The sequence below is a fragment of the Panicum hallii genome, chromosome 2 (assembly GCF_002211085.1).
Source record: "Panicum hallii strain FIL2 chromosome 2, PHallii_v3.1, whole genome shotgun sequence".
NCBI classification, from domain to species: domain Eukaryota; kingdom Viridiplantae; phylum Streptophyta; class Magnoliopsida; order Poales; family Poaceae; genus Panicum; species Panicum hallii.
Window position 1 is genome coordinate 50877941 of NC_038043.1, and position 15541 is coordinate 50893481.

At 42.7% G+C, this 15541-nt stretch overlaps 1 protein-coding gene across 1 annotated transcript; it reads right to left on the reverse strand.

Moving 5' to 3' along the window:
- Positions 1–319: 319 nt before the first annotated feature.
- LOC112880552 (protein RRP6-like 3) lies at positions 320–14520 on the reverse strand. Its single transcript, XM_025945226.1, has 12 exons — positions 14172–14520; positions 13115–13356; positions 12930–13028; positions 12468–12551; positions 5641–5727; positions 4496–4616; positions 3422–3600; positions 3274–3312; positions 2215–2723; positions 1614–2112; positions 802–1457; positions 320–551 (listed from the first exon to the last, which is right to left on the reverse strand). Exons 1-12 carry the CDS (start codon positions 14434–14436, stop codon positions 479–481), a joined length of 2853 nt encoding a protein of 950 aa, XP_025801011.1. The 5' UTR covers positions 14437–14520; the 3' UTR covers positions 320–478.
- Positions 14521–15541: the final 1021 nt, after the last annotated feature.

Below are 15541 nucleotides of genomic sequence, written 5' to 3' on the forward strand. Positions count from 1 at the left end.
GTGGAAACAAACAATGGATACTGGGATCCTGCTCAGGATATCCCACAGTAACTCCAAGACCACAAATGGGGAGCTGTTTCACATTTCTACAGGAATCAGTGTTCCAAACATGCTTAAAGAAATAACGCAAAGAAATAAAGGCCTGTTTGGAAAGCAGCAAGTTGGCTCAATCCCTGGGTTACAAACAAGACTTCGATGAATCAGTTTGCTGGGTTAAAGTTCAGCTGTGATTTTCAAGGGCTTACCTTTTGGTGCTCTAATTCTTCGTGTTCAGAAAATGGCTGGACAAAACTGAAGCATACTTCATGGCAAAGGAGTATGTAACGAAGAAGATGAAACTGTTATTTCGAGATAAAGCAAGGTGCTAGTGCAAGAACACAGTTTGAGAGGTACAAAGATCAGGTTTGATGGAATGCAAACTACTCTGGGAAGTGTACAAGTGTACAACAACAGCAAAGGTATTGAGGAGATCCATAGCCTAATCGCTTCGGGGTGGAGCTGGATGCTTCACTGGCTTGTAGACACTGAATTCACCGAAATCCCGCCGTCCACTGAACAACAGAAGAGGACATGCAGACAACAGTAAATATCTGATGATGAAAAGGAAGCGTGGACAAAAAGATCACTGACACAGAAAGATCTTCCAAGGTCACTAGTACAGGGCTTAATACTTAACTGATATCTTGGCCTATTCTAAGCACCAGAAAGTTCAAGCAATCATACAACCAATCCGTGTGCATAGGAAACAAGGTTTTCCGGCATCCTTGCGAAAGAAAAGGGCGCGTGTGAAAGGCCACTAACCTGTGGTTGATATTCCAGCCAGAAGGTAAGTAGCGCGGGTGAACAGCTTCAACAAAGACCTGCCTCCACCTCTGGCAGAACTGGTTAATAGCTTCCTCCCCACCGTTGGAAAGCAAAAGCTCCACAACTTGTTTACCATGATGCCCATGACCCAACAGGGATATCTTCTTCACAGCATTCTTGGAAATGGCCTGATTAGAATTGTCACAGATGGATGGATCTCTGTCGAGATGGCCGTTTGCAGGAGCGCAGGCGCCACCTGCTTGCTGCTCAGTATCTGTCTCGAGTGCCACTGGGTCATGGTCAAAAGTGGTATCCTCAATACTGACTGCCAAACTTGAACTGCCCTGGCTCAAGGTTAAATCCTCTAGCTCATTGCGACTCTCTGCCTCATCAAACTCTTGTTGACCATTACTCTCAGTTCCATCCTCAGGAAATTGGTCAGATAAGACATGACTATTTTCTGATACATGTCCATGGTTTTCTGAGATGGTGTTGCTGCTGCTCTTTCTAATAATATTTTGAGCCTGAGCTCTAAATGAATAACCTTTTTTATTTTCAAGACGTCTTTGCTCATGCGGACTCATACCTACAAGTAATGCCATCTCGAGATCTTCAGGAGTTACATCCCTACCTCCATAATATGACTTTACAATCTGCAAGGAAACGGATGGATCAGTAATGAAAATCTACAGCTAAGAACAAGTACATATTTAACCAGGAAAGAATATGGACGAGAAGTACAAAACAGGTGCGTTAACACTGCAATGCAACAGCTGAGGTAACTGTAAACACTAAAAGGATGTTATCACCTGCATTAGCTCTTCACACCTCTTCAATGGCATAGTGGATCCATGCCGTAGAAGAGCCATTGCAGCAGTCCTTAGCTGCAATGGGGAGACGCCTGTTCCATTCAACTTATCTTCAGATATTGATGTGTCGGCAATCAAACTTATATCACCCGAGTTCACTATCTTTTGCACAAAAAGGGGTATTCCGAATTCTTCTGCTACTCGCCTTTTGTATTTCTCAGCTGCTGAATGAGCAATTTCATGACAGTCTACACAGAGAAGTACAATATCATGTGAACGATGGCTCTTCAGATGCTCTGGAAAATGCATCCTGTAGCATGATGGTATTATTCTATATCTAATATAGTGGCTCTTTTCTCCACATCCAACACAAATATTTTTCTTGCTCTGAATATAGAACTCATTATCTTCATCCTCTGGACGACCTTTAGGCTCAAATAGAAGCATGATTGCTGGAGGACTATCTTCAATTAGTTTCGCCAAATTACGTTGAACATACCTGGGGTAGAAGACACCCTCAGATTGAAAAAGTAACTTTTCATTAATGCTATATGCCTAAATAAATGTAAAAAGTTAATGAGCGCATATTTAAGAGACGAACCATTCCAGTTTTTTGCGGTCACAGTAGCAAAGTAGTCTTCCATCACTTGCATAGATCCTGCAATTGTGATATACTGGGGACTTGCACGAGAACTTTTTAATGAATAAATCCCGTGAAGCCTTTTTATTAGGCGGTGCTGTCAGCAACTTTTCTCCACTTGGAGCAAAGGAAAACATATTTGTTTGCTTCAAACTTAGGTTTGTTATAAGGTTATAATTATAAACTGATAGTCGACATAATCCACTTGGATCTTTATACTTCTCTAGCAAACTTTTAAAGATACCATCTGTGCTGGTAGTGGTGTCCTCCAGCAGATAGCAAAGTTCTTCAACATGAGCAACAACAATAGGTGACAGTGACGACAAGGAGGGGTACATACTTGAAATGATTCGGTCAGTTTCTGCTATGACAGCAAACACCTCTGTTGGGCCTTTTGGAAGACTAACAGCAAGGGCAGCTATAGCTTGGTCTGACAGAACATACCGTAAGCTTTCATCATGCATCCGAGCCTGGAATGACCCAAAGCCCAAGTTATTAGGAGATATTAGAAAGGAAGAACAAACCACAGTTACTTAACTGCAGATATGCAAGATTATTATGGGTCACGATTTTCCAAGTTTGAGCAACCTATTTGCAGCCAGTAATTTGGTCTCGGTAATTTCAGTCCAGTAGTATTTGAGCCCAGAAGAAATCGGCCTAGGCACATACATTGCAGTTCTATTTTTAACCTATTTGTTTGTGTTCTCTGTAGTCTCTATTCCATGATTTGCATGATGTTAATGCCCTCGGTATATGGGTTACTTAAATTTACAGTTACATATAGGTAGCTAGGTAGCCGTTTAGGCAGTAGGCAACTAGGGCGAACTGGCCCTAGTCAACCTAGTTGTTAATTAGTCATGACTAGTCGGCCAGTCAGTGCCCACTGCCCAGGCAACAGAAGTTGACTCTTCGACCGAAATTCAAAGCTAGTTAAAGATGTTAACAAGTAAGCAATCAAAAAGATTTACTTTGCACAGGGGAGAGGGGGCTATTCTAAGGAAAATAGTTGTGTTGACTGACCATTAAGTCCCTCCATGCACAAAATTTCCAAACAAGATCCTGCAATGCAGATGACTAGGAAATCAGGAACAGAAAATATTAAAACCACTGGCTGGCAAGCTAACCAGAAGACATTCACAATCAAACTGTGAATACAGAAAACAAGCACCTTCACTTCACTAGACCTTTTGGAGTCTGGACCATGAGTTTGCAAATTTCGTGACAGAATAGATGCTGCACTGGAAGCTCCAGGAGGACATTCAATTTCTTTTGCATAAAGTTGCATGCAGACCATATTTGAGCGATGACTAGCCTCGAAGAAAAAATTGATTTTATCACTGGAAGTATCTGATTAGATATTAGAGCTGATCAAAGACTTGAGACATGTCATAAAGGCCAAAAGGTACCACCGTACCAATATGTGATTTGATGTTGACAATAAAAGAGAATTTATTTAGGACTATTCAAATCTTATGAGGGTTAAGGTATCAATTTCTGCAGTTCAGCAATAGGATGTCATCAGTACGTCATCACTGCCATCTGCATTCCTTGGTCCCCTTAATACTGCTTCCATTTCTTGACTACATGTCAGGAATATATAAAGATGACACATTGTGCTTACATTTCGAAAGCTTATGTTGAGATTGTGAAAGTTATTGACACTCAACAACAACAACAACAACAACAACAACAACAACAACAACAATAATAAAGTAGTCATCTATATTTCTGCAGTTAGATAGGATTGCATATATTTGTCAATGAAATATTTCCTGCTTACATAGCTCTACAGTGTACCACTAAAAAAGTTTTTTCCATTGATAACACAAAATATATTTCCTAATTTTACTTAAATTTTCAAACTTTACCAATCTTTCTCCAGATATGGATCAAATAATGTAATCTTTGCAAATAACTCATTTTTTTCCTGAAATAGTGCATTTCAAATTTCTGACCCCCTGTACTAGCAACAGGTGTGTTAGAGCTGCTACTGTCTTCCATGTGCAGAAAAAGAATAATAAACAGAAACATCATCCAACTCAAGAGCCAACAATCCAAAGAAATTTATGCTCATTGGACCATGTGAAATTAGTTTTAAAAATTCAGAGAACTACGACTTCTAAAATCTGGGATAACAAATTCAGAGAATTCTATTCAATAACTTTGAGGGTACTGACAATAAACGAAAAAAGGAAGCACCAATTATAGGGAGAGATAAGTTGTCGTAGCATTTAAAACATACCACATGCTTTTGCATGGAGCTCTGATGCCAAACAATTTGCGATGTACAACAGATAGTGAGCATCAGTGCGAGCATACTCAATCATTTCTGGCGTCAGAGGGCGCAATCTCCAATCTCCACGCTGGGAGTGAAACAAACAGGAGCGGATATCAGGCGATGGCGATGTTGAAATGTTGGAGCATCAAACAAACTAAGATTTTGGATGCCAAAAGAAATATTGCTGACAACATGTATGCATTTGGTTATCATTTTCATTAGCATGCCATGTATTCAATAACAAACATAATGCTCAAAAGCAAGTAAATTTGTGAAAATATCTTTTCGTAAAGTAACTTAGCTGAGTTTGCTCAATGGAAGGTAAATTCAACCTAGATGGTCAAGTTTATCTTTCTTCGAATTTAATTGACTAAGACAGCACGGGTAGGATGTGCAAGTAGTGATTTAGCATAACCTAAGATGTGAGTACCAGGCTAAGAAGGATACAAAAGGCCAGTTATTTGCAAACAATCAAAGCTAACCATGTCATTGAACTATTGAAGCCAATGGAGGGTGGACTACTAGGATTATGAGTTACAAGCTGGGATTGAATAGATGGCGCCTCTAGAGTTTAGACAAAAGAGCTTTCATGGATCATAGAGTAAGATAGCTTGCCTTGCTTATTAAGATATAAACCGAGCAACCCAGAGAACAAGATCAGCATACGTGAGCATGTGTTTTAGCACTGTGATGTTTTGAAAATCATTTATATTTTCTATTCGCCCATTGGAAAAATATTTGTTAAAGCATTCCCTTTAGTAAAAATTTGATTCCATAGGACAGCATGGCAGATAGACCCTCAATCTGCTTCTTATTTTATTATAATTTGCTATGTGAAAACATAAACATAATATAGTCCTCATTAACCGAATGCACTTTTTTAAGGAATTTCCATCCTCACATGGAAGTATCAACTTTTCTAGATTTATATAGAGCAACCGCTAACTATTCCTTTAGTTGCTGAAATACTAAAAGGCAAATCTAGAAGCAGGGACGCACATTAGCACTATTTAGGTACTGAACATATTGGTGCATAGGTTAATTGGCATTGCATAACTGAGTGGTTTTACTAAGCTTGGTATTTAAGCCGATCCTGGACAAGTACTTACCTGCATTGTCTTGTCTGTGGTCACTTCACAATATACTTCAAGCAAATATGCTAATGATTTCTGTGGTTTAGACAGAATTTCACATGCCTGCAATAAAACAGTTGTAGACGCAGTTAAGAAAAGTTATATGCATTTATACAACAACAATAACAACTTAGTCTTTTGTCCCAAGCAAGTTGGGGTAGGCTAGAGATGAAACCCACAGAAAACAAGAATAAGAAACACAAAAAGGGTACAAGCCAAAGGAAGAGTTAGGGGTTAAACAAAAAGAAACAAAGGTCACGGTTCAGGTACATTAATTGCTAATCTTCAAGCGCTCCTATCCATAGCTAATTCCTTAGCGATATTCCACTCCTTAAGGTCTCTCTTGACCGTCTCGTCCCAAGTTAGTTTAGGTTTACCTCTACCTCTCCTTACATTATCGCCCCACTTTAAAACTCCACTACGCACCGGCGCCTCGAGAGGCCTCCGTTGTACATGTCCAAACCATCTCAACCGATGTTGAATCAACTTCTCCTCGATAGGTGCCACCCCGACCCTATCTCGAATCTCTTCATTCCGGACTCTATCCCTTCTTGTATGCCCGCAGAACCAACGCAGCATACGCATCTCTGCTGCACTCAGTTGCTGGACATGTCGCCTTTTTGTAGGCCAACATTCAGCCAACGTTAAAAAAAGCGCGCTTACGCGCACGCCTAAGCGCGATTAAGCGCGACGCGGGAGGGTGGCGCTGCGCTTCGGCCGTAGGCGGCCTGTTCTGCGCAAGGCGCGCGTAGGCGACGCGGACGCACGCGGAAGCGCGACTGGGCGGCGCGGAAGCGCGGCTGGGCGGTGAAAAAGCGGCGGGCGGGAGTTTTTCTGCGAGCCGCGCGGGAGCTGGCGGGAGTTTTTGGCGCCAAGCTCGGTATTAGACGGGCTCCTCGCTCCCCCCTGTGCGCAGCCGCCCCCTGCCCCTGCCCCCCCCCCCCCCGCGCCGCCGCCCCCGCCCCTGCTCCTCCCCGCGCGCCGGCGCTGCCCCTGCTCCCCCCGCGCCGCCGCCCCTGCTCCCCCCCACGCGCCGCCGCCCCCGCCCCTGCTCCCCCCCCCCCCCCCGCGCGCGCCGCCGCCCCTCCTGCTGGCCTGCTCCACATGCATTTGGGAATGTGGAGAAGAACTACAAAGAAGTCATAACAATTGTTGACAAAAAAATGAAAAATAGGCTTGATTCCCCGCTGCATGTGGCTGCATACATGTTGAACCCATATTATAGTTATAACAACAGCAACATCTTCTCTGATTCGGCTATGGTGGAAAAATTCATGCTATGTGTTGAGACTTTTTTCTATGGTGATGAAGAGAAAGCTTACAGGGTAGTCAATGAGGACTTGGATAAGTTTCAAATGAAACAAGGATCCTTCTCAAAAAAGATGGCAAGGAGTTGTGAACGCTTTGAGTTCAGTCCAGGTAACTTGTAGCCTTGTACAACAATCTGAAATTAATTTTGATTTGCTACATGTATGAACTTTGATGACTTTTCTTCATTTCTAGCATCTTGGTGGAGGCTGTATGGAGGTGGAGTACCAGATTTGCAAACACTTGCTGTTAGAATCCTTTCATTAACCACAAGCTCATCAGGTTGTGAAAGGAATTGGAGCCTTTTTGAACAGGTCACAGCCACTTATCCACTTTGCTATCTATTTTACACACCTATAAATAATTGACAAGAGTTGTAATGAGTGCATTCTTTTTGCAGATTCATACAAAGAGAAGGAACAGATTAACAGCAGAACGCCTCAACTCTCTTGTCTACATCCAGTTCAACAATAAGATGCTGTCCAAGAAAGAAAGAATTACCCGAAACAAGAACTATGAGGTGCTCTTGAGTGTTGATTCTTCAGAAGCTCAAGGATTTTTCTATGAGGGAGGGGACAAAGATGCACTAGTTCACTTCAGGGATGAGGATGAGGAACAAATGCCAGGGACAGGTATACCATGGTCTGTCCTAGGAGATGCAATGGGAGTAGAGGAGGAGCTTCAACCTCGCAGGAGTGCAAGAGTTGCTAGAGAAGTGGATGAAGAAGACTGGGAATCTGAGCAAGAAGATGATGACAATGTGGATGACGATATTGATTATGAGGACGACGATTGTGAGATTACAAAATCCAATGATTCTGTCCAGTTGGATTGATGATTAGTGGCACTGCAGTAATGGAATGCTGCCAATGCATATGTAATATGTAGTTATGAACTATGAACTATATATATATATATTATTATATTATACTAACGCTTATATATTATACTATGCAAAATATATATATATATTATACTAACGCTTAAGCACGATTAATCACGCTTAAGCACGATTACTCTTTTTGCCGAGCCCAACGCCCGCCTAGCGCCTAGCGCTTTTTTTACCATTGCATTCAGCACCGTATAGCATCGCCGGGCGAATCGCCGTCCTATAGAACTTACCTTTTAGCCTCTGTGGCACCTTCTTGTCACAGAGGACGCCAAAAGCCTGCCGCCACTTCAACCAACCGGCTGAAATTCTACGCCTAACATCTTCATCAATGTCTCCATCTTTCTGAAGCATTGATCCTAGATACCGAAAAGTATCCTTCTTGGCCACCACTTGACCTTCGAGGCTAACGTCCCCGTCCTCATGCCTAGTCGGGCTAAAGTCGCACATCATATACTCGGTCTTGGTCCTACTCAGTCTGAACCCCCTCGACTCTAACGTGTGTCTCCACAGCTCCAACTTCGTATTAACCCCTGCCCTACTCTCGTCAACTAGCACCACATCATCAGCAAAGAGCATGCACCAAGGGATATCACCCTGTATGTCCCTTGTGACCTCATCCATCACCAAAGCAAATAGATAAGGGCTCAATGCTGACCCCTGATGTAGCCCTATTTTAATTGGAAAGTCACTGGTATCGCCATCACATGTTCGAACACAAGTCATCGCATCCTTGTACATATCCTTGATGAGGGTAATATACTTAGTTGGGACTTTGTGTTTTTCCAAGACCCACCACATGACGTCTCTCAGTACTTTGTCATACGCCTTCTCTAGGTCAATAAAGACCATGTGTAAGTCCTTCTTCTCCTCTCTATATCTCCCCATAAACTGTCGTACTAAGAAAATCGCCTCCATGGTCGACCTCCCAGGCATGAACGCAAACTGGTTTTGGGTCACCCTTATCAATTTTCTTAGGCGATGCTCGATAACCCTCTCCCAAAGCTTCATCGTATGGCTCATCAGCTTAATCCCCCGGTAGTTAGTACAACTTTGAACATCTCCCTTATTCTTGAAGATCGGTACTAATACACTTCTCCATTCCTCCGGCATCTTGTTTGATCGGAAAATTAGGTTAAAAAGCTTAGTTAACCATACTACCGCCCTCTCGCCTAGGCATCTCCACACCTCAATAGGGATGCCATCAGGACCCATCGCTTTACCTCCCTTCATCCTCTTCAAAGCCTCCCCGATCTCTGCCTCCTGAATTCTCCTCACAAAGCGTCTGTTGGTATTATCAGATGAGTCGTCCAACTCGAAGGTAGGACCCTCATTTTCCCCATTAAACAACTTGTCGAAGTATTCTCACCATCTGTCCTTGATCTCCTCATCCTTCACCAGAAGTCGATCTGTCCCATCCTTGATGCATTTGATTTGGTTTATGTCCCTTGTCTTCCTCTCACGGGTCCTAGCGATCCTATAAATGTCCTTCTCTCCTTCCTTCGTACCTAGCCGTTGATAAAGGTCATCAAAAGCCTGACCTTTCGCTACACTTACAGCTCGCTTTGCAGACCTCTTCGCTAATCTATAACCCTCGATGTTGGTTGCGCTCTTGTCGAGGTGAAGGCGTTTGAAACACTCCTTCTTCTCCTTAATAGCCCTTTGCACCTCGTCATTCCACCACCAAGTCTCTTTCACTTCCTGCTTGCCTCCCCTACTCACACCAAACACTTCTGAGGCCACCTTCCGAACACATGTCGCCATCTTTAGCCACATATCATCTATATCTGTTCCTTTTTCCCAAGGCCCCTCGCCTAGCATCCTCTCCTTAAACGTTTGTGCCTCTTCCCCTCTAAGCTTCCACCACTTCGTTCTCGCAATCTTGGCACGTTTGTCCCGGTGGGCACGTACCCAAAAACGAAAATCCGCCACCACACGCTTGTGTTGGGGGACAACATACTCCCCAGGTATCACCTTACAATCTAAGCATGCACGTCTATCCTCTCTCCTAGCAAGGATAAAGTCAATTTGGCTCGAGTATTGTCCACTATGGAAAGTCACTAGATGGGACTCCCTCTTTCTAAAGAAGGTATTCGCTAACAGCAGGTCGTAGGCCACCGCAAAATTCAAAACATCCTCCCCCCCCTCGTTCCTACTACCATACCCGAAACCCCCGTGTACTCGCTCATATCCTACATTAGTCGCTCCCACATGGCTATTGAGGTCTCCTCCTATGAAGAGCTTCTCACTGATAGGCACGGTACTAACCATGCTATCAAGGTTTTTCCAAAACTGACTCTTGGAGCTCTCACTAAGACCTACCTGAGGGGCATAGGCACTGATCACATTCAGAACCAAATCTCCAATGACCAACCGCACTAGGATAATCCGGTCGCCTTGCCTCCTAACATCTACAACTCCATCCTTAAGGCTCTTATCGATCAAGATGCCTACACCATTCCTACCCGAAGTTGTCCCCGTGTACCAGAGCTTGAAGCCAGAACCCTCCACCTCCTTCGCCTTCTGGCCCTTCCATTTAGTCTCCTGCACGCATAGAATATTTACACGCCTCCTAATTGCTACATCGACTAGTTCTCTTAACTTACCTGTTAGAGACCCTACGTTCCAACTACCTAGACGAATCCTAGTTGGCTCGGCTAGCTTCCTTACCCTTCGCACTCGTCGAGAGAAATGTGAAGACCCTTGCTCATTTTTCACTACACCCGGGCGCAGATGTAGCGCGCCACAGAGGCTGCGACGACCCAACCCTTGCTCACTTATCATCGTACCCGGATCACGATACGACACGCCCCTGACGGGATGACGACCCGGCCCTTGCCCATTTAACACCACACCCGGGTTCCGATGTAGCACGTCGCTAAGAGGGTTACGCCCCAACGAATTTCTTATGGGTTTCATTTCCATTTGAGTGGCTGATTTTTTACGCTGGTTCGCCAGACCTAACACAACCCTCCACATTTTCTCATCGCGGGCTTGGGACCGGCAAAGGCATTTATAGCATAAGAAAAAACTAGCTGAGGGTGTAAATTCAGAAATGAGAAAAGGGCATCTATCACAGCCTTCATTTATAAATAAATTTTAAAAAAAGCTAGAGTAAGGGGCCATTGGCCAAGAAACAAAAACTAATGTTCAAAAGCCAAAATATCCTGAGCGTGATTGGAAGCATGCAAATATAAAGTGATCAAATATGGTCTAATAACCTAAAACATCTGGTTCTTAACTGTAATAGCATTCCACCACATGATAGGTTCATTCAAAAAGCTTTTCATATTGCAGTTATGAGGTTGAAACTTCCATTCTTCACTAATAGAAAATACAATGCAGTATATGATTGAAATCTATTATATTGCTTTTGAAAAGAATAAGTAAAAAAGGAGGTACAAGAGCACCACATCATGAAATCGTTTCCCCGACTTGGACTCCAATAAAATGAGATTCCAAGAAAAGACACTCTACAGATCATATAATCTTTTTTTCTCAAACACGCAGGAGGACTGCGCATCTATATATTAAGAAGAAAAGGTGGGGAAAAGAGTCCCAAGTGTTACAGATAAGGGTCTGTAACCCACCCAGTACAATCACATAAGCCTATTCTCCTAAAAGAGGGAAAGAAGGACCAGACCACACACACACCATCTTAACCTGCTGGTGGCACTAAGCAAGGAGGTAAGACCCCCCTCGAGCCACAGCAAAAGACCACTGCAAAAGGTCATCCTCTAAGGCAGAATGGACCTTAGGCACACTAGAAGAGATCCCGTCAAACACGCAGCGATTACGATGGTTCCAAATAGACCAGGCCCCTAGGATGATAAGAGAGTTTAACCCTTTTCGGACCATCCCCTCAACTCTTCCATTCGCTCCCGACCACCAATCATCAAAGGATAAGTCATTCGGCTGTGGAGTTAGGATCTGCAGGCCAAATTTTTGCAGAGTGCTGAACCAGACTTGCTGGGCAAAAACACAAGAGACTAAAAGATGATCAATTGTCTCATCTTCTTGGCCGCAGAGGGGGCAAACTGCAGGATGTGGAAGGCCTTTCCTAGCAAGTCAGTCCGCTGTCCAGCACTTCTTATAGGCCGCTGTCCACAAGAAAAAATTGCATTTGCCGGGCGCCCAGCTCCTCCAAATTGTTTCACAAGGTGCAAAGCTCGTGGCCTCAATGAATAGAGCCTCATAAGCAGATTTAACTGAGTACTTCCCAGTGGTAGAGAATTGCCAGGTAAAACAGATTTTCCATACTATTGTAACGAGAGAAAAGAATTACTGAGATAATTGGTTGGCTCCCAAGTCCCAACTAAAAACTATCACATGATACAATACAGTTTTTTTTCTCTTTTTATATTTTCCAGATGATAATATTGGTTATTGAATTGCGTTATTCACATTTCTTTCATTTCATTAGATCAATTACAGCATGCATACATGTGGTGTGATATCGAACAAGTTTGAAATGGCAAAAATACTAAACTATCTTCACAGAAAAAAAAGGTATAGAAAACAACGAACATTAAATGTCTTACATGCCAGAAAATCTTTGCAGAATTACATTAATGCATTCACCAAGTTATAACATATCGGTACTTACCTTGGCAGTATCAAACATATTCACAACATAAATATGAAAATCTCTTTGAAGCCAAAGAACATCATTGTCAGCTCCATGGAAGATCTACAGCATAAGGAAAAAGAGAAATGTGCATGTTTAGGATGCCTTACAGTTTATCTTTTATTTTAGGCTTAGTAATTAAGTGGCAAATAAATGCAGTAAAGGAAAGAAAAAACAATTTGATGTCATCAGGATGTCCTACAGCTTATATAACTCTAATGCATATCCAAAAAAGTAAAACTCATTTACATTTCAGTGGCATGTAAATAGAGTTCATTGCATCATCTTTGCTTGTACTGTAATAGAGCTTAAAGTTTCCAGTGAGCATGCACATTCATTACAAAGAGTTAAGGGCTATCGTCAACTGAAGCATACAACAAATGCAATACTGAAAAATAACTGGCTTACCACTGACAGCAGTTGCATGTGTTACCTACTTACCTTACAGATTGAAGGATTGGCAAACACTGGACGTAGCATGCCCATCACATCATGCAATGCAATTGTGTCTATCAAATAATCTTCCTTCTGGGTAGAGATCTAAAATAGAATAATTTTACATTAAAAAATAACAAACTTATAAAGAACAGAATGTTGCTGGTGCATTACTGACTACCAGTAAATACCTGCATCAGTGCAGTATATCCTAGGAAGGATCGAACACTGTGCTGCTCTGTATCAACAGCAAAAGCCTTTTCCTCGCCCAACAATCTTGTCAAATGCTCCAGTTGAGCTTCTGTATCAACCCAATTATATGGAGTACTCATTTCCGGGCATTGGTCACCCAGCATAAAGCTATGCAAACTAGGGGGCTTGTTTAGCAAAGATGTGATTTCCTTCTCGAATGGGTGGACTCTTTGTGATGATTCTATATCAATTAATATGGACTGTCAGAACCATTAAAATCATGGGACCATTTGACATACAATCATACGAACGATCAGTATTCAATATGCTAGATATGCAAATTTCATATCTGATGGCAAAACTTATGCACTCAACCATCCAGCTTATCACCTTCGCTATCTTTACATCCCCATTGCTACTAATTCCTAATTACAGCTCAAGTTCCTCGAGTAAAATAGACAGAGATTGCAGTACAGATATTCAAGTTACTTGGACCAAGATTTCCAGAGTCAAAACCACGAGAAGCAATTGCTGTTTAAAATGATATCAGCAATAACCTATAGTCTTATGTTAAGGGCATGGCCTGGAGCCCACCTGCAAGCCCGTAACACTATGGCATTATTCCAATACGTTCATCACTAAAGTAGCATTAATGAACAAATAGAAGCACGCAACAGGCCAGTAGTTATAAATGGGATGCGGTGATCATAGGATGTGCTAGCAACAAGAAAAATTGGCCAGAGGCCACCCAAATGAAACATCAAACTTACATCCTGCATGCGTGGCTACCAGAATATGCAATCAGCTAGGCAGCTACTCCCTAGGATTTCCTAGTCAAACTCGGTACAACCTTGCCCCGAGGTGTTCAACGAAACTCCCCAGAGACAGAAAATCGATACGAAACTGCATTCCTCTAATCCTCTTGTAGCCTCCTGGTGCATCGCACAGCTCAATCCTACGTACCGAGGCTCCCGGGGAACTCCTAAAACAATCATGCGGTTACGACGGCAATGCCGAGATCCCCACAGTCAGGACATGGACATCAGGACCGCGCACCTTGAGACGGTAACAGGGGTGCCTCGCCTTCTGCTCCTCCCGGCTGAGCACTCTGGCGGCGCAGGTGCCTGAACGGTGAGTAGGAGTTGTCCGCGAGCACGCGCTTGAACCGTGCCTGCGGCTTCTCCTCCTCCTCGCAGGCGCGGCGGGGGCGCCCCCGGTTCCGGCGGCGCCTGCGGTGGAGAAGAGCCGCCGCGGCGAGGACCGCAAGGCACGCAGCGGCCGCGACGGCCGTGCGCGAACGGAGGGTGGCGGCGCCGGACATGTCGGGACGGGGACGGGAGAAAGTGGGTGGCTCGATTTGGACCGTTTGGAGGGCGGGTCGGGCCTCTGTCGGGGCCAGACCTGCTGACTCGAGAGCCGTCGAGGGATCATCCGAGGCTGGCACTGAATCGGCCGAGTGCATAACGTAAGGTAAAAATAGGTCGTAGAACCGAAATATCGTTGATTTCATTTACTATTAAAAGATCGCCGTAAAATACTACCTAATTAACCTTTTGCATTAACAAGATTTTCTGTATTGTGCATAAGAAGACGAGGATAGAAAGGAGAATTCACTATGCATAATACAATGTAATTTTCCGTAACGTATCCGTCAGTGGTATTTTAAGAATTAATCATTTTTCGATAGTATTTTGATAGTATTTTCTGAACTTGACAAGCTCTCGGTGCTGCATTAGCAGTTCTTCTTAACCGAATGAAAGAGAAAAACATAAGTTACATGGAACGTGTAATCCTATATTTTGGTGGAACTAAATGACTGAAACCAACTTTCGCTTCAAATTACCATTCTGTACTTTTTAAAAAATTTAATGATCCGACTCACACATAATATATTATTCTTTATATCATAAATAAATGATGCTTTTAGATTAAAATTAATTTTAAATTAAGAATTTAATATGCTGGTTTCAATGTCTGAAATGATATGGATTGCTTCTTGAAAAAGAAATGATTTGGATGGTAATAAAACTTAGTTTGATGTAAAATTTGGATTAGTAAATGTTAAAGTTTCTAGTCTGTATGCATGTCTTGCCACATTCTAGTAAGGTAGACACCAATTTAATTTCTAGTCATAATCATAACAAAATCACATCCAATGATATAAACATGCCTATTGCGAATTGATTCTATGGCCTTGAAAATATATAGTGAAGAAATCTATTGTATAATCTTAGACCACTACATGAATTGAGAATACCTAATTGCTTGCACTTTTTTTAGAATTATGGATGTATTGGAATTCGAGGAGGAGTACGCGAAAAATAATTGGTAATTTATAAGCCCATTTAGCTTTTAGCTGGTGTTTTAAAAGCCTAAAATACTTAATTTTTATGTAAGTGATCTGACTCAAATAATTTAGATCTTTC

What these genes read in the sequence shown, in the direction of transcription:
- LOC112880552 (XM_025945226.1), bottom strand. Translation starts at nt 14,436, where the DNA reads ATGTCCGGCGCCGCCACCCTCCGTTCGCGCACGGCCGTCGCGGCCGCT. An exon ending in CCACAGACAAGACAATGCAG is followed by an intron (nt 4,617 to 5,640) that starts GTAAGTACTTGT and finishes TTTCACTCCCAG; the next exon opens with CGTGGAGATTGGAGATTGCG. An exon ending in GTGCATGGAGGGACTTAATG is followed by an intron (nt 2,724 to 3,273) that starts GTCAGTCAACAC and finishes GGGTCATTCCAG; the next exon opens with GCTCGGATGCATGATGAAAG.